Raw genomic sequence first — 19202 nt, 5'->3', positions numbered from 1 at the left:
TTGTCAATCAAGCCAGACTGTACTAAAAAGGGCGACACCGCCGTAAACAACGCCTGTGGTATTACGCACAGCTATTTTGGAAGGTACCCAGGCATCACAAATGCGCGTATATTTCACAAACGGATTGTCCAAGACAATAAATGACCACTCAGTCAAATCGTTATCTATCCACAGCCAAAACTAACATACAATTTACCGCCACATATTTTCTCAAGTTCGAAGTTGAGTTCTTGTAGGCTGAAATGTCCACATTTCTAGGCAGACAAAGAAGGCAGCGCATAATGTAACTACTGTTTTTGGTAGTCTGTAAGTAAAACGTAGTTTGAATGTGAGGCCAGGGGTGTTCTGCCTCCTACAAATCACCCGCCGTTGTTTCATTGTTGCCATTGTTGTCGCCCACTCATCCTTCTGTGTGCTGTGACTAGCTACGTCTGATTAGTGAAACGGAGTCATGTGGGGCTATGACAGCGCCAAAGCAAAGACCAGTCAGCCTCTTTGGCTGAAGTCTCTCTGAGAGAATGAAACAAACAGAACGTGCATTGAATAAAAAATGGGTAAAAAATAAAAGTAACGAGCGGAATGTAGCCAAATATAACGGAGTAAAAGTAACATTTAAGTAACAAAAGTAACATTTTTTCTTCACAAATATACTTGAGTAAAAGTGAAAAGTATGTTGCATTAAAACTACTCTTACAAGTACAATTTATTCAAAAAGTTACTTAAGTAAATGTAACGTGTTACTACCCACCTCTGCCAATGAGTAATTCAGAGTCTGCAATTGGCATGTTTTTGACTGTGGGAGGAAACCAGAGTACCCAGAGGAAACCCATGCGGACACGGGAAGTACATGCAAACTCCACACAGGAAGGCCCCACGCTGAGATTCGAACCCACAACCTTCTTGCTGTGAGGCGACAGTGCTACCCACTCCACCACCGTGCCATCCAAATTGTGTGAAATCTGACATGTTACAGTGTCAGATTTCATTATGATTGGACATTTCGTTCAGGAGTTTTTGTCCAAATGTGAAATTGTGCCATGCACTTAAATTTCATTGGCATGTAGCAGCCATTCTGTTTGTCTAAACAACATTTCTTAAAACCTTAAAAAAGCTTTGAAAAAAGAGTCTATTAAAGCAGGACATTTTCCAATCGGTCAAGTAGTCTAGGAGGAGATGTCATGTAAAAGTTTTTAAGAAAATTCTAAATCTAGAAAATCTAGACAGACACAAAAGAAAATGCTTAGGGATTGAGCTAAGGAATCTCAAAGAATCTTGAGCTATAGGCCAAAATGTAAAAGTGGTTGTAACAGCGCAACCTTTTGGCTAATCTGGATATGTTCAATAAACTGAATAGCAGGTGGTGAAAGAATTTGTGATACCGCAATTAGTGGTTCCTACGGTGTAGGAGGTATAAGCCTAGATAGAGAAGAAAATGTACAATAAATATAGCTACAAGCAGCGATACAGGGGGTCTAAGCACACACAGTCAATTATACGCTACTTAAAAAGTGACCAATCAGTGCCAAAATCTCTATGCAGTGGCCCCAGGAGGGAACCCTATATCACTGCACCAAGTTTCTTAGGTTTCATTTATGTGGATAGGCCAAAACTGGGGACAGAGGGTAATGGCTAATAGCACTGGCGGTAATCCAAGATGGAGGCGACAAATAATGTACAGATATATGTTCCAGATTAGGAAACTGATCACTACTAAAAGTTGTAAATGTCTAAAAGACAATTGTGATTTTTCATGAATTTATGAAGGTCAGACGCTGGGAGGGAGATGCTGCAGTTCCAGGTGTGTACCGTTGGTTGCCACATGGAGCTCACCCACACCAACACAAAACCAAATAAACCCCTCACACATTACCTGCAAAAACTATAAACTAAAACAACAAACTAAAAGAAAAGCAAAACAAAAGAAAGCAAAACCGAGTGACAGCTTTTCAGCTCAGCGCTCATGGCTGGCCAGCTTTTCGTCTGACCAGCTCCTCCAGCTTTTCAGCAGTGATTAACTTCCTTTTTTTGCTCAGATAAAGAAACAAATCTCCAAAATAAGTTCTCTCTCTATAGCCTCTTTTCTACTGTAGGGCCAAACGATTCTGAGCATGGAGACGGTGTTTCCACCTGGAAATGGTTTGGTGCGGAACGCTTACAAACCGTGCCCAGCACGATTTTCTCGGCATGGTTAGACAACCGTGCTCAGTGCAGCAGGACCGTTCGGGTGGGCGAGCTTAATGACATAGGTATTCACTGATTGGTTTCACTGATTGGTTTCACATTATGTCAGTTTTGTGACTCCGCATCCGGTCTCTTCACGTCCTCTTCCGTAAGCTATGTCGGTAGAGAAGCTAAGATAAATAAAAATGCCCGAAACTGTGTCATGGTCAGTGGAGGATACGCTAAAAAGAAAAACCAAAAGCAGACCAAAATACACAGAATCCACGGCCATATCGTCAGCCAACGAAACAGAACATAACAAAAACAAAACAGAATAGGGAGCGACGATAACAGCTGGCGCATATTTATTACAGAAACACAATGGGACACCGTCGCTGATCCACTGCATCACTTGCTGCCGTCACTAGCTTTTCTTAGATGCTTCCTAGTCCTGGTTTTAGCAGCCCGAAAAATGGAAACAGAAACAGTAACCGTTCCCACAGGTCCTGAGCAGCACGGAATGGAACAGAGCACCCCTGGTAACCGTTCGGCCCTACAGTGGAAAAGAGGTTTATGTGTGTTCCTGGTCTCGGCTCTGAACTGTGGAGAGGAACACACCTTTAACCACCTGGGCTGATTGGTTAACGCAACCCAGGTACATGTGCTCTCTCCACCAGCCGGCGTTGCCGAGGCAAATCCGCTTCTCTGTTCAATCAATTTTTAAAAATATATATTGTGACCTCTAGCGCCACCATGTGATTAAGTTAGGACAGTACTTTAGGGTTATGTACATTAAAGTACATTAGTGCCAATATAGCTTGCAAATTTTATCAGTTTACGTCAAACCACACACAAGTTATTAGCATTTATGTTATAAGCCATGCGTACATAAATTTTAATGGGCTAATAACGGCTATGGTTTTTTGAGAAACAACTTACTTCACAGTTACTTTTTAGAGGGCTGTCTGCTGAACAAATTGATGCAAGCTGCATGTTTATACATCAAACTGTCGAGGAGGAAATGTCTTTTAAACATTTTTCAAATAATTCACAATGGCGGAAAAATCAAAATGGTGATCATTATGACCCCTATGGGTTTGAGTAGTTGATGAGGACAGATATCTTGGGAGGCAAGATTCAAGTGTTAAAAGGGCCAAGAGTTATAGCACCATCCAGTGGCCAATCAATACCAAAATCACTAAGTCTCCATAGGAAGGTACCTTCTACCAACATGCCAAGTTTCAGATGTCTTAGCCATGTGGGTAGGCCAAAACTAAGGACAGGAAAGATTCAAATTTCTACCTGAAAAGGGTCAGGAGTTAAGATTTTTGAATATTGAAAATTGGCCAAACAGTGCCAAAATCACTGAGTCGCCTTAGGGAGGTACGTTCTATGAACGTGTCAAGTTCCATAGGTTTCTATAGGCAAAAACTTAGTCAACAACAATAGTTTGCTTCACTAAAGCAAGAAAACTAATAAGTACAGACAATAACAATAGTTTACTTTGGTAAAGCAAGCAAACTAATAAATATGGACAATAACAATAGTTTGCTTCTCTAAAGCAGGCAAAAATAATTTCCCCAAAAGAGGGATACCCTTATATTGCACATTTGTAGTCTTGCACACCTAACATATGAGCAGTGTCTTCCTCTTCCTCTCCAACTTTGACAGCTGCCATGGTCATTGACGATTTTACATATTGGATGCCATTTACTATGGAGGACTAAATGTGCCAAAATTAAATGAATAATTAAATAGATAAATACTTTGTTTTATTTCGAAATAATAACATAATTGTGACCTCATGCTTGTCCTTTTCACAATAAGGTAGTTATATTTTATTTCATAATAACACGTTCTATTTCCGAATGGCTTTTTTCATTTCATAATGACATTTTTACAAATTACTTATTTCGGAATGGAGTTTTTATTTCCGAACTCGCCCTTTCTTTTCATAATGAGACTTTTCAAAATGGTAAAAAAATGGTAACATGAGCAGGGAGTTATCACTTACGGGCATTGGTTGCTCACACATTCAGGCAAAAGCAGCAGCACTGCACGTATCGATCTGCATGTTAGCCCTAGTGCTATAGCTATTCATGTGCTAGTACCTTCACGCACATCCATTCCTAACATTGGGTGCAAATCAAGAAACAATGCATCCACAAATTTTATTGAATGAGTGCAAATCCTTTATTGGAATGAAAGCAAAAACACAAAACACAGATTAAGGCCACTCGCAGTTCCTGCCTAGCAGGGTTGGTGAAGTGTCTTCATGGCTGTCTTCCAGAACACACAGAAGCTAGTTTTGACTAGTGACTAGCAAATGAAAGTGTCTTTATTTAGATCCAACACTCAAATGTTTGCTTGATTGTTTTTCATAACTATTATCATTAGCATGTTAACAGGTGAACGCTAGCTAGGAACATTGCTGATTAAGAATATACTGTTTGGTAGCTAGCCAGCTAGCAGGGCTAATGCCACTAGCCACCCCACTCACAATTCCCGGTAAGCACATAGTCTTAATGGCACACTGACAAAGCTGGAAAGGTAGTTTTACCTAGCGGCTAGAATAGAGTGTTACATTGATTATGTCTTTTTGTAGGCCAACTCTTTTCCGTCTTTCGGATGAGACGTTAAACCGAGGTCCTGGCTCACTGAGGTCATTAAAGATCCCATGACACTATTCGCAAAGAGTAGGGGGTTCCCCGGTGTCCTGGCTAAAATCCCAGATCTGGCTCTAGCAGAAAAAACTTGCCACCTAATCATCCCCTGATTTAATTGGCTAAAAATAAAAGTTCTCTCCCTCCAGTGGAGCTGCTCAGTGGCCAACAATAGAGGATTGTGGTTGTACTGGGCAGCTCCCAGGTGTAAATGTGTATGAGTGTGAAGCAGGGCGTTGCTGCAAAACAGCATCCATGCTCAGCAAACCTACCCTGGGTAAATAAAGGTTAAATAGAAAAATAAAGGTTAAATAAAACTTGGGAGTTACTTCTGCTTTGGGTTTCCAATTCATTTTTCTCATAGGCATTTCATTTTCTGTAAAAAATAAGGTCTGTGCTAAACGTATGTCTAAGCGAGTTTCACATTTTATTCTATGTGATAAATCACACCCATTAATATCTCAACCGTGAATTTAGAAGCAGTTATGTGCTTTAAAAAAGTAAGTTGCTGTGTTGAAACTACAACGGTTGTCGTGTGCAGGCGGGCTAGTATGGAAACTTGAGTGGTGGTTACCAGAAAGCGACCATTGTTGTAGTTTCAATGTAGCAATATGTTAGTAACTTACGTTTTAAAAGCACATAACAGCTTCGAAATCCACAGTGGTGATATCATTTATCTCATAAAACAAAATGTGGAGCTCTCTTAGGCTTACGTTCACCACATACCTTATTTCTGGCAAAAAGCTAAATCCGTATGGGAAAAATGCATTGGAAATCAGACAAGGGAACCCATGGCTCAAAAAAGCGAACTTTCTTCCGGGTTTTAGGACTACAAACTGTAACACTGTTGAAAGCGTGGTTATTTTGGTACAGCACACAAGCTTTTGCTCAACTTTTTTTTGTTGGAGTTTTCACCCATGTAGTTCAAAACAGAATATCCTGCAGCCTGAAGAAAAACTAAAAATTGTTTTCTGGTAGTGTACAAAAAACATCTGCATCATTCAGTCAGTAGATGCATTACCTTGCCCCTCTTACCTGAATATTATGTTGTATCACTGAAACGAGCATGGTTAGCAAACTAACTACCAGCCCACAGATTCCACCCAGGTCCAGCCCCGCTGGTGTTGGTTGACATGAAGGCTTACCATTTTGAAAAGTATCAATATGAAATGAAAAAGGGCATTCGGAAATAAATACACCATTCAGAAATAAGTCATTCAGAAAAGTGTCATTATGAAATGAAAAAAGCCATTCGGAAATACAACATGTTAGGAAATAAAATATAATTGTGAAAAGAACAATCATGAGCTGTGAATTATTTAATTATTTCAAGATAAAATGAAGTATTTATTTAATTGTTGACCAATTTAATTATTTATTTATATATTTACTTATATAATTCCACATTTATTTGTTTAATTATTTATTTCATTTTGGCACATTTAGTCCTCCATAATGTACATACAGTGCCTTGAAATAGTATTTGTCTCCTTCCTGATTTCCTCTATTATTGCATATTTGTCACACTGAATAGGTTCATATCTTTAGACAAAATGTAATATTAGACAACTGAAATCTGAGTAAATACATTTTTCATTTATTTAATGAAATCAGTTATCAAACATCCATAACACCCATATGAAAAAGTAATTGCCCTCTTAAACGTAATAACTGCTTGCACCACCCTTAGCAGCAATAATGGAACCAAATGAATCCAAAAAGTTCCACTTTTTACTCATCTGTCCATAGAACAGTATCCCAAAAGGCTTGGGGATCATCCAGACCAAGTGCTTTTCAGCAAATGTGACATGACGAGCATTGATGTTACTCTTGGTTAGCAGCAGTTTCCACCTGGGTACTCTCCTATGTATCCAATCTTATTGGGGAGTCATGATCACTGACCTAATCAGAGGCTAGAGAGGTCTACAGTTCTTTGAATGTTCTTCTGGGATCTTTTGTGACTTCCTGGATAAGTTGTTGCTAAAATGATATCACATTTATTTGTCACAAAGATGCTTTAAACAGTAGCAGAAAAAGGGCAAGAAACAGAGCAAAAACAGCAAAAACTAGGCACTAAAACTGAACTCCCAAATAGTAAGTGGTGAGAAAAAGGTCGGCCAACTCCTGGGAAGATTCATTAAGAGTTCTACATATGTAGATATTGGCTCTCACTTAGGGCTGGGCAACATACCACAATGATAATAATTGAATGCAATAACAATCTTTGCCACCATATGGTATATTACCTTTCTTTTCCTCCTTTTCTCTTTAATTACACTTGATGCCATAGTAAACAACCACGTTTCAGAGGCCCGAAAGCTTCTGGAGAAAAAAAGCATAATGACTGTTATCTATTGGTTGCTGATAAGACCACCAGCAGGAAGGTCGCACAGCTTCCATATGATCATATGAGGTGTTTTTATCAATCACATGGAAGCTTTCAAGGTCTATTATGGTCTCCAAATAGATAACAGTATTGATGCGGAAGCATTTCACACAGCCTCTGTAGCGTGGTTGTTTACTACCCCATCAGGTATAATTAAAGAGAAAAAGAAAATACAAAAAAGGCAATACATCACACGATGGCGATAATTATTGTTGTTGTATATTGCCCAGCCCTACTCTCACTCTGGTTCAGTGGAGTCCCAGAGCCACCCTTTCCAGACTGATATATTTCAATAACTTTTTGTTCATCTCTTCTGTAATTTCCATTTGATTGTGGCATAGTGCGCTTGTACAAACTTTGTAGTGACTACTTCACTTGATGCTTGAGTTCAATATGACTGAGGTTTAGGTTTAACAGGGCTGGCTGTACTCAAGCCTGGATTTGTTCAAATCGGGTTCATTTTCCTTTTCAATTACTGTCATGAATTAATCAAGCCAGAAACGAGTTACATGCAGTCCGATGTTACATTCATATCACTTAGTCGGTATGATTGTATCAGAGATGTGGAATAATTGTGACAGTAAATGAGAACGCCCTATTACGTGTATAATGTTTTTTTAATGCTAATAAAGGAAACACAATTCCATTGGTAATGCGAGACCAGCTACATCCTCAATAATGAAGCTTGGGGCTTTATTCCTGAAAAAAGACTGTGCGTAAACATTGAAGTATAAGCAACTTCGTAACTGACTGTGAAGTGAGCTGTGCTAACGTTCAAATTGCTGAAGAAAGCTGCTTTTGTTTGTTTCTTAACCCCCAGGGTTTTATAAAGCCTATGACCATATAGCTGTTTCTTTTCCATTAATCACAGCATCCAAAAGATGAGGCTATGTCAATACAGCAAGCAAATTAGCTGAACACATTTAACATTAACACTGAAAATTAATTTATTTAATAAATATTAAACACCATTTAAAATGCCTAAGGTCTCCCCAAAAGGAAACTACGGTCTGGTAGATGGCTTTCAACACCATCTAGTGTCTCTAATCTCAAAATCTGAAGCCCTCTCTATGACCTCCCTGGGTAGAAACCATAGCAACCCTCTCGTTTTCTCTTTGTATTGTATTCTGTAAACATATAAAAGCAATGAAGCATCACAGGGATATCGCGTTTTTGGTCACCTAGCATCCAACTAAAACCATACTTTTAAAGGACAGATAACTTTTTTAAATGATGCATGATTAAGCCTCATACATAGAAAATGACTTCTGAAAGGGAGAATTTAAATTTTTTTTTTTTAAACAGATGACTCTGTTAACAGCTGTCTGTTGGAAAGTTGAGAGATGATGACTGGAGATGGTTGGATTTTGGGTATGGAATTAAACAACTTGAAATACAACTGAGATGTTAACATTTAAAGGGGACAGTACAAATGTTAACATTTAAAGGGGACAGTGACTATCCATTGCATCCATGCATTCTGACACCTGTCCAAAACCCAACTTCACCAGAGATGGAGTGGTATAAAAATGTACTTTCCCGCCATGTGCAAGATGCATCTTAATGCTACATACTGGCAGGGCCTTTAAATGAACTCGCTACAGTTCTGCTCATTTAAACAACCAGTCTTTGTAAATACCTCGCTAATGGAAAACATGCAAAGATGCATAATTTTGCGGCACTGACGGAAATTCGTGGCATACTTAGTAAATATGGCCCTTAGTATTAAATAGGGGAAACAAATGATTGAAGAAAACAAGTTGTGCACATAAGCTGTCTAAATTTTGTTTGTTGCCACTCAAAAGTTTTGGGTTCACTCTGCCCCTTAGTATAATTTATATTAAGCAGCGCTTGACCTCCAGAGTAGCTTATTTTCTAGAAGTATATTGCATGTATAAACTTTATACTTACTTATGGCAGCTTCTACCAAGAGAGGAGCAGACTCCTGGGATTCATCACTGAGCCCAAAGTCATTGACAGCTTGTACACGGAAGACATAGGCCTCTCCACCAGTCAATCCATGGACTACAAACCTAACAGGAACACATTGTGCATCATAAAGATATCAACAAGTAATGTTTGTACACCAACTGTGCTCTTTTTAAATGTGACCACCCGACATTAGGCTTGAGGAGTTTAGAATACCTGGTGTGTTTATATGGTTTGTGGTTACATGGTATCCATGCCTTTGTTCCAACTACACAGGCATCAATGTAGTAGCCAATGAGATTGCTGGGATTTTTCGGGGGATCCCATTGTACAAATGCTGATGATTTTGTGTTCCTTGTGGCCACAACTTGACCTGGGGCTGATGGGACACCTGCACAAAACAGATTTTGATTTTACAATCAAAATGATAAAGTTTCAAGAAGACTATGAGGTACAATAATTTATGTGGTATTCCTGTTTCAACAACAGTATTAATTTATTGGTTAATTTTCTAAAAACTGAAATGAAGGATTACCCAGTAGCAAAGGAAATTTTTAATCCACTGTAAAAAATGACGTACACGTAAAAAAATTTCAACATTGACTCTGTAGAGATATTTCTTGATTTGAGTCCCATCTACCAAATAATTAAATATGTAATATGGACATGAAAAATACAGATGTAAAAAAGTTATCTATTTATTTTCATTAATTTCAGCAAACAACAATCAAATATTATGCAAGTTACAACTGCTTAATTCTGCTCAAAGCTAAAGACAAGGCGTATTAATGTTAAATCGTATCAGGGTCAAACAATGTAAAATAACTGTAAAGACCAGTTAAATGCCAGGTACAATCACTTCCTTATTAAACTGTCCTATACGGTTGGCTGCTTAATTCAGGTCTTTCACATCTTGTTTATTTTACCCACATATTCTGTGAAACAGCATCAAACATTTTTCAGATTTTTACAGAACCAAAACAGAAAGGCTTTGCAGTGATGTGATTCCCTGGGATTTAGATTACCATGTGAAATAGGTCCCTGTAACTTTAGTGCTTTAGTGACATGATTCCCGTTGTATAGTAAAAGGTGGAAACTAAGGTGTCAGCTGTATTAGAGACCGTGCCAGCTGAATACAAAGATACAAAGATATTGCACTCAATGCTGTTAGGGGTAGGTTGGTGAAGCTAGTTGTAACACTTCAGCATATCAATTCTTTTTTCCACATTTTAAAAATAAACAAAGAGGGTGTGTTATTCAATTGTGTTATTACATTTAAATGTTTGTGAAGTATTTATACAGGAAATGAACTGTGAACTGTGAAAAACTTTATATGGTACATACCATATGGACTTTCACTACCTGAAAAGAACATATCAAACACAATCTTGTTTGTGGTAGCAAGATATGAGCAATTTTGCATGATTAGTGTTATCTGATTAGTGTTAAAATATTTACTTACTGTGTGGGTCTTCCTTCTTGATAGGTCCTGTGGGCACAGAGGCCTCACTTGTACCATATTTGTTTACGGTGTACACACGGAACAGATACTGTTTACTGCTTTCCAAGTCAAACACAGGGTAGCGAGGGGATTTCAGTGCCACCCCAGTGTTCAGTCTCTGCCAAGCATCACTGCCAACCACGGACTACACAAAAGAAAGATCCAAAAAAGTGAAGGCGACTGAGGAACTAATGAGGAGTATTTATGAGTTGTATTCTTATAAACCAAAAATTTTAAATGAATAAAAAGCACTGAATTAAAATTACATGCATTGGATGAGCCCCACAGTCTTGGATTGAAACTGGACCATGCGGATGCCTACAGTGTGTGGTAGCTCGATTGAGCTTTGCCCAGGGTATGGGAGAGTTCAGTCGGTTAGGGGTCCACGTTTCATCACTATCTAGCGACCCCTACTGGTCGATTGGGTGCCCGTGGACTGCATTTAAAAGCCACATATGAAAGATCGTCCTCTGACTCCACTCTATGTGAGCTTAGATGTAATCTGTGATGTGAAAAGCAGACTGGCGACATGTTTTGGAAGAGAGCCATGGATGTCTACACTCTCCCGAATGGGAATTCACACTTGAACGAAGCTGCGGTTGCAGATAATTGTACATTCCAAATTAGGTTGGGAATTGGATATGTTCAGCCCCACATTGGGCACCAAATTTATAAACAATGATAAACAATTATATAGCAATTATATAACTGGAATCTGTTTGTTAGAAAAGCTGAAATTAGTTTGCTGGCTATCTGTTGAGCGAAATCCATTGGCAAGCAAATACAGTAGGTGAAATTGTTTGCTGGCAAGCTAAAAATAGAGGGCCAGCTTTAACTGGGAACTAGGAACTAGTCACAGCACAAAACATTCACTAAAATGCAGCTCTGTTCCGGTTGCAGATACTGGCACATTAACAATTTATCAAGACTAGGTTCTATTTAAACAATCTAATAAATTCAACACCCTCATTCGCAATTTTGTGGTAGGAGACACCCATAAAAAGGGTCAGAAACAATATGGCATGCTTACAGGTCAGATTACAGATCAGGAAATATAGGCAATGTTCAACAAGGTACAACTTCACAATGCTGTATTATAGAATAGAAATACAACACCAAGAGAGAGGATAAAAATTTGGATTGACATTACATACAAAATGAATTCATTAGGTCTAATACAACAAACAACAGAGGATGTTAAGAAAAGGTGATATGATGCTAGGCAGCATACAAGAAGAAAAATTACTACAAGACCAAAAGACACAGGTGGTCCAACTACTTCCAAGCACCACTTCTCACATATCACTGCAGCTCACAAGTCAGGCTTTTGCAGAGATGATTCAGAGAAAGTCATTTTGCGTGCAGCTTAACAGACAAACTTGACCAGTTGACCAGCAGGAGTTGCTGGAGAATCATGATATACAGGTCCCTATCGACTGAACCTTCCCTAACCCTGTGTGATGCAACTGCCAATTACAGTATGTGTTGCCATGCAGGGCTACCAGCCACCCTAGGCTCTGGCACATTCAGGATTTGATCCAGAACTATGGGGCTCATCCATGCATTAGAAGAAGAATGGTGCCTTAACTGGATTAGCCATGCAGTAGATCTGTGATCTATTTATAAAATACTGGAATGATGAATAAATTGTCAAATTTGCTAATTGAGAGAGGCTATAGAGAAGTGCCCAGAAAACTTAAGAAAAACACTGCAGGTAACAAAGCAATGAGTCACCAGTGCAACATAAAGATCTGTACTCTATTTGCCATGCCTAAAGATTAATGTAAGGTGTCACATACCTTCTCTATGAGGTACAATACTGGTTCCCGTCCACGGGGATGGGGTGGGTCCCAGCTAATCACTACAAATGAATTGCTTATTTCTGAAGCATGGACATTGGTGGGAGGTCCAGGTATCTTCACATGGCCTACAGGTCAAATGCATCACACAGAATCACATTCAGTTTGAGAATGGTGTCTTGTATAACTTCCTGCATATCATTGACTTTATCAATTAAAGGGTAGAATAAAGGGGTTGTTTGTGTGGCAGTGCTCAGTCAAGGAAAGGAAATTGGGACAGTGTGTGGGCACGCCTATTGGTTATGTGGGCACATGCACTGATGTTGAGCTACTAATCAGAAAGAGAGTGACAGAGAGAACGGCAGAGAGAGAGAAAAACCGAGAGAAAACAACAGCTGAAAAGCTGTGATAGTGGTTTGGTTTATTAAGGGGCCAAGCACCTAAGGTTTGTATGACCCATATTGTTTTACTAGGATTATTCTTCTTATTCTTTTTCTGCCTCTTGCTACATTTTACCCTTTTCCTATGCTGAAAAGCTCATGAAATTTTGCAGTCCTGTTTGGCATGGCTGCTTATTTATTATGCGTGACACCCATACAACTGACACTCTAGGTGGCGCTACAGCATCACCTGAAAAAATTGCAGCATTGAAAAAATTATTACAGATATCTCATTTGACATACACGCACCAAATTTTTTCCACATGTTTACCTCCTCATTCTGAACAACATATATCATTGAGCTCATAATACACCAAACAAACTTTTTCATACTTTTCCTAGAATGTTTGCTCGATTCATATTTGGCACGTAAAATCTAGAGCACATCACTGTGTTAGATTGCTCTCTCTCTCACAGCACGCAGTTTAGTTAGTTTATTTTTTTTTCCAGGACAGCATTAGGGTGAATGGGAAAGATTTTTTCTTTGTTTGCTTGTCTCTTTCCTCTCCTGTGTATGACAGTTTGCTTTAGCCTTGACTTTAGCCTACCTAAAAACTTACTTAAGCAATACATTATTAATTACTTCACATAGTTCTAGTAGCTGCCATTGAATATTTGTTTCTTTTTAGTCTGGTATATAATATATTTTTTAGACCATTATGTACCTACATTTTTAGTGAAAAAACATATCTGAGTCACTTGAAAGAATGCATGAAAAAGCATTGCTTTTGGGACATTTGTTTCTGTGCAATATACCGGTGAATGTTTTGTTGACATAATTTTTATATCAATAATTTGTAAAGATAATAATTTATTTTTACTGTTTGACTAATTGTTAGGTATTCCACTACAGATACTATCCAAATTATATGTATTGCATATTCACAGAAAAAGTGTTATATATTTTTGCATGAATTTGTTAAAGCGGTGCAGTGATTTAAATGCAGTTTCTATAATGTTTTTTTTTTTTTTTTTTTTTTTAATCAAAATTTACATGCAAAGTTAGAGGGAAAATATTTTATATCTAGCTAAATTACATTTATAAAATTATGAACACACATTACCTTCCAGGTCATCTTGGTGAAGAACAATTTCACGATGTCCACCCAGCTTGATTACTGTCATGAAAAAGGACAGAAATTAGCAATGGTGTACAGTTACAGTGTATTCAGATTTTTACAAAGATGAAAGTTCACTGCCATAAGAAATTGTAGATATTATGAAATATCTTGGACAGTTTTCATTTTGGCTGCAGAAGGGGATACCAGGCAGAAATATTACTTTTTAATGTGTAGTTATTTGTGTTTTATGTATTTTTCAAAAGTCAAGTACAATTAATGGCAAGTTAATATCAACTTAATATTAAGTTGGTGTATTCAGCTTAACATGTTGGCATGCTAAAAACAGTAAGGTCAAAAAGGAACTCAATGTAATGTAAGTCTTATAATCTGCTTTTATGTGACAGTATGTTGAATTTAGGCTAAAAGACAGCTCCAGACATCCGCTAAAACTTCCCAGGACATATTTAAGCGCCAATTTTGGTGGGATAGCCCACCATGTAATCAAAGGAGGGATTAGCTTGACACAATAACATGCAAATAATTAGACTCAATTCCATCACTAAGCATGCTTGTGTGTGTGTGTGTGTGTTTTATCTGACTAAGCAATGAAATAACAGGCAAATGTTGTAGGATTACACCACATGTCATTCAGTGTGAAAGGGAAAGGCACTAAATTAAATAATTTGTGGTACTAAAATGGTGCACCTTTCAGCCAGTCTAAATAGTGATGTTTAAACAATTTTGTTTGGTAATGCATAAACGTATGTGACATGTATGGCTATACTGAATGATATTTAGCAGGGGGCAGTATACTTTTCAATCTGGTTTTAAAATGATTTGAAATAGCATAGGTTACCTTTTTCTGCTCTCATATTATTGGGATTATTTGTATAGTTCATATGTGTGCTCTTGACAAGTTGGGTGTTCACATGTAGTTTTTTAATATGTGATTTATTCCTAAGGGTGTCCTCAAGGAGCATAAAAATAGTCACAGTTTTGTTTTTCTTTTTTACCCTCTGAAGACCTTATCCATCCCAGACATGGGACTGAACAGGGAGTTTGTGTGATGACCAGCATCTGCTTACCTTGCCGTCGTTCTTCATCAGTCGGATCCAGGGCAGCTACTTTATCAGTGCTTCTTGAAGGCCTGCTGATGCCTGCACTGTTCACAGCACGCACGCGGAAGTGATAGGAGAGGCCCATGGACAAACCGTGCACTGGGTATTTGCAGATCTTAACAGGAGAATCATTGCATTGCACCCAGACCTCAGTTCCAGATTCACGTCTAGTGAAAGAGAAAGGAGAGTGTGGAAACACATTAAATAAACTATTAAAGTAAAAACTGAATCCATAAATAACTAAAGAGTTTGATTATGAAGTTCAATATGAAACATTCAAAGGTTGCCTCCAATGAAAAAAGGAAAAACTAAAAATTTTAAATGAAACAATGAGTATGAGGTTAAAGTGCAAACTGTCAGGTTTGATTTAAGGGCATTTTCTTCCATATCCAGTGACCCAACCCAATTGAACACCTATGGGATATTTTGGACCGATGAGTTAGCCAGCTCTCTCCACCACATTATAAAAACACTAAATGAGGGAGTATCTTTTGGAAGAACAGTGTCCTATCCCTCCAGTAGAGTTCCAGAGACTCTATCTATGCCAAAATGCACTGAAGCTGTTCTGGTGGTTCATGGTGGCCCAATATCTCACTAAGACACACTCACTAATTTGTCACCCGTCTGTATGTTTATATGTGCAAGGCTAAAAACCTTATGTGCTAATCAGGATGCAGGACTTAAACGATCCATTTATATTCTGGAGATCAACATATTTTTTTTACTTTTATTAAAATTAGGTGGTTTCAATTTTTGAGATCTATATGTTTTTTTTCACTATAATACGCAAGTAACCTGTCAACAAAGTATCCGGTGATTGGCCCCTCAGTGGTGGTGTTGGGAGCTTTCCAGGTAAGGAAGACATAATCTTGGTTGGCATCAAGAACCTTGATGTCCATAGGAGCACCGGGGGCCCCAGCCACGAGAGGAGCTGCATCTGCATAATACACACACATAAACACACACACACACACACAACACAGTTTTAAAGTATGGGATTATTATTGCCTCATAAATTCTTCAATAAATAATACAAACACGAAGTCTCTCCCAAGCAGACATTTTAATTTCTTGACACACATTTTCTGAAAACATTTACCTGTGTATGGGCATTCATTTGACAATGAGTCAATGTGCATTTACACATCATCTGGAATATGTGGAATCTCTTGCATTCATTTGTGGATTTAAAAAAAAACTTTCCTCACTGCAAATCTATCCACGAATAGTTTTTTTCCCTGAGTCTACCCCAGCCAATCAGATTTTAAGACCTCCTTTTGCTAAAGGATGTTACTCTGACTAATCACAGCATTTATGTGCTCACTTTAATAATTTTAATAATCAGCTTGCCTATGTATATGAAGTATACAGAAAGCAGTTGCTCTTCTATTAAGAAAATAACATCCCAGCATGCATAGAGTATAAAAATGTGGGACAGGCCAGCTTGCCTATAATTATGGCTAACCTGGTTGCAAAAGGAGACATGTCACTTCAAAGAGGGGTAATTAGAAGAACTTTTATGAGCAAGGCTGTTCTACTGTATTTCCTTATGGGATATTTGGGAATGATGCCAGGGTCAGCATTTTCCTCTTGATTGATTTCCTATAGAAATAACTGCATGATTTCTGCACAAGAACAGGCACTTGCAGACTATGCCACAGCTTATGCAGGCCACACTGGTCGCAATGCTATGTTGGTGTTTCCATTTTTTATTTACTACCTCAGAACAAAATACTCAGGACTCAAGAAAAATCTCCAGACTCAGAACTCTTACCTTTCACAAAGAGATATGCACTGTGTTCAGTAGTTCCACTTTTAGTCCACATGCGGAGGGTATACAAGCCCTCATCATCCTTATTGAGGTGAGGTAGAGTCAGCTGGGCAGTGCCCCCACCAAATTTCATCTCAACCCACTTTGATTCCGTCAGGAGGTGATCTAACAAAATAAAAACCATGGGTCATTTATGTCCTCTAAGTTTTATTTTCTGGTCCAGAGGAACAAATCAAGACCCAACCTAAATAGCTTGCAAGAAATAAATGTTCATTGAAATTTAGTCTTTTGCTAGTGCTGTCTTTGGTTAGGTGTTATTACAATAAAAAGTAATGCACTATCATATTTTTTTATACTACATATACTCTTTTGTAATATATTTATTTAATGATTAAACTTAAAATAAGATAGAAAGGCATGTGTGAATTATCCAATTGCCTTTGTTGGTTGGTTTGGGAGGATTTGACAATGCATATATACTTTTTTTATTTTATATAAAATGTATACAATCATTTATGTATAAATGAATTGCCTTTGTGGGCTGATAATTCCAATAGCTTCTCAAACAAGATTAAATTGGTCTCATACACTGACATACTATAAAAATTACAGTAATTAAATATGGAACAACACAGAAAGAACAAAATTCCTGTTTATTTCAGTTAAATTTACCAGCAGCTAAATTTAGTTTACTGAGTTCAAATTATTGTAGCTACACTACCCTAGTACAAGAGCCATTTTCTCTCTGAAATAATTCTCATATCTCTGTCTGGACCATACTTCTTAAGCTTTCGCACATGCATTTAATCACATATTCTTACCATCTCTGTACCACATAATCTCTGGCTGAAGATTTGCAAGGTCAGGGTTCACAACCATCTTGCAAATCAGGCTAACCGTGTCCCCTTCAGATCCAAATGTCACCCCAAACTTTTCCACAAAAGTGATGTCAAGTTTGGTATGTTGTATGTTGGACAATGGGGGAACTGTATCAAGACATTAAGCACAACAAGCTGATAAAGATTGATAATTATACAGGAAACTGTATCTGTAATGATATTATATTTCACAATGTTATGACAGTTTCATGGTTTAATTAAGAAATGACAACTGGATTTGTGTGGTGCTTATAATGAACACAAACAAAATGACTCAAAGTCATTTATTTATAGTACTGAAATCCAAAATGACTGTCCTCAATCAAATATATACTGTATAACAGCTGCATATTGTGTATGGGTTTATGTATATATGTATATATGTAACTATAAGAAACACACATAACTGTAGCTCCTATGGATAGTAACTGCCATATTACTTGAGTTCCCTCACATGATAAGAGTAATAAAATATTGTCAGCTGAACACAAACACATGCATACAATAGTTTCCACTGCTCATCACGAGGCCCATGCTGTTATTTATGGCCTATAATCTCAAGTGGAGACTGCCTTGTAATGGGAGAGAGTCCATGTGGTGCACTTACCCTGGCAAGGGAACAGTAAGGGCGGGGTTGGCTCCTCATTCCCTACAGCCCCTGTGAGACATACAGCTGTTCAGCAAAATGGATGCACATTGCCGTTATCATAGAATAATAAACAGTTAGGCTGGGATTCAATCAGCATTTGTCCTTAATGTTACAAAGAAAAACAAGCGTTACACTTTGCCTTTACAGTTTAGTACATTCAATGATTACTAAAACAACAGTGCCAAACTGAGTTTGTGGGAAACAGTTGATATGTTGTTTCCTTGTACATCAAAAGTTAAGGACAAATGCTGATTGACTACAGCACTTAATCCCTGGAACATTTGGGGTGGAACAAAAAAAAAAAACTAATTCAAATTGTAACACCTCTATGTTTACTTTGACACAAATAGCACTCAAGAAAACACTGGCAGGAAACAATGACTATGGGTGCAGAGACTTGATTTACAAAGGTTATCATTATCATGGGTGACTGTGACAGCCTGGCAGTGACACTTACTCTTAACGACCACAGAGGCACTGGTGGTAGCAGTACCATGCAAATTCGTGGCCACAGCTGAGTATTGACCAGAATCAGAAATCCCACACCTGTGGGCAGAAAATGAATACACATTAATAAAATCTGGCAATCCATCAAACAATAAGATTTTTTTCAAATTATGACAAAGAATAATATCTTATTATTGTCTAAAGGGTAGAATACAGATCTAGCCATAATTTGGAAGTAGCCACAAGAAAAATGTCATGAGATTTATGCATTATATTAGCAGTACATGGAAGCTGGTACTTTGTTTTAATTCAGTCACTGCAAAAAAATTCATGTGTAAGTAAAATTAAGAAAAGTAAAACATACTATAGTTGTGCAGACTACACTATTAGTGTCTGTTGA

The 19202-nt window shown here is 37.9% G+C and overlaps 1 protein-coding gene across 4 annotated transcripts in view; it reads right to left on the bottom strand.

The window, feature by feature from the left end:
* myom2a (myomesin 2a) overlaps positions 1-19202 on the bottom strand; it is a 60901-nt gene that overhangs the window by 27995 nt on the left and 13704 nt on the right. For 2 of the 4 annotated variants that reach the window (XM_035398084.1, XM_035398100.1), the window contains exons 7-18: positions 18813-18901; positions 18314-18364; positions 17650-17814; positions 16832-16993; positions 15853-15994; positions 15025-15224; positions 13943-13996; positions 12439-12566; positions 10601-10784; positions 10483-10500; positions 9355-9529; positions 9121-9242 (exon numbers count right to left, since the gene is read on the bottom strand). In XM_035398084.1, coding sequence (XP_035253975.1) covers positions 9121-9242; positions 9355-9529; positions 10483-10500; positions 10601-10784; positions 12439-12566; positions 13943-13996; positions 15025-15224; positions 15853-15994; positions 16832-16993; positions 17650-17814; positions 18314-18364; positions 18813-18901 — 1490 coding nt within the window. The remainder of the gene's footprint in view (positions 1-9120; positions 9243-9354; positions 9530-10482; positions 10501-10600; positions 10785-12438; positions 12567-13942; positions 13997-15024; positions 15225-15852; positions 15995-16831; positions 16994-17649; positions 17815-18313; positions 18365-18812; positions 18902-19202) is intronic. The other 2 variants (XM_035398092.1, XM_035398109.1) reach the window with 1 other exon arrangement.

Source organism: Anguilla anguilla, chromosome 2 (genome assembly GCF_013347855.1).
Source record: "Anguilla anguilla isolate fAngAng1 chromosome 2, fAngAng1.pri, whole genome shotgun sequence".
Lineage (NCBI taxonomy): Eukaryota > Metazoa > Chordata > Actinopteri > Anguilliformes > Anguillidae > Anguilla > Anguilla anguilla.
This window is presented reverse-complemented; position numbering and strand designations above follow the sequence as displayed.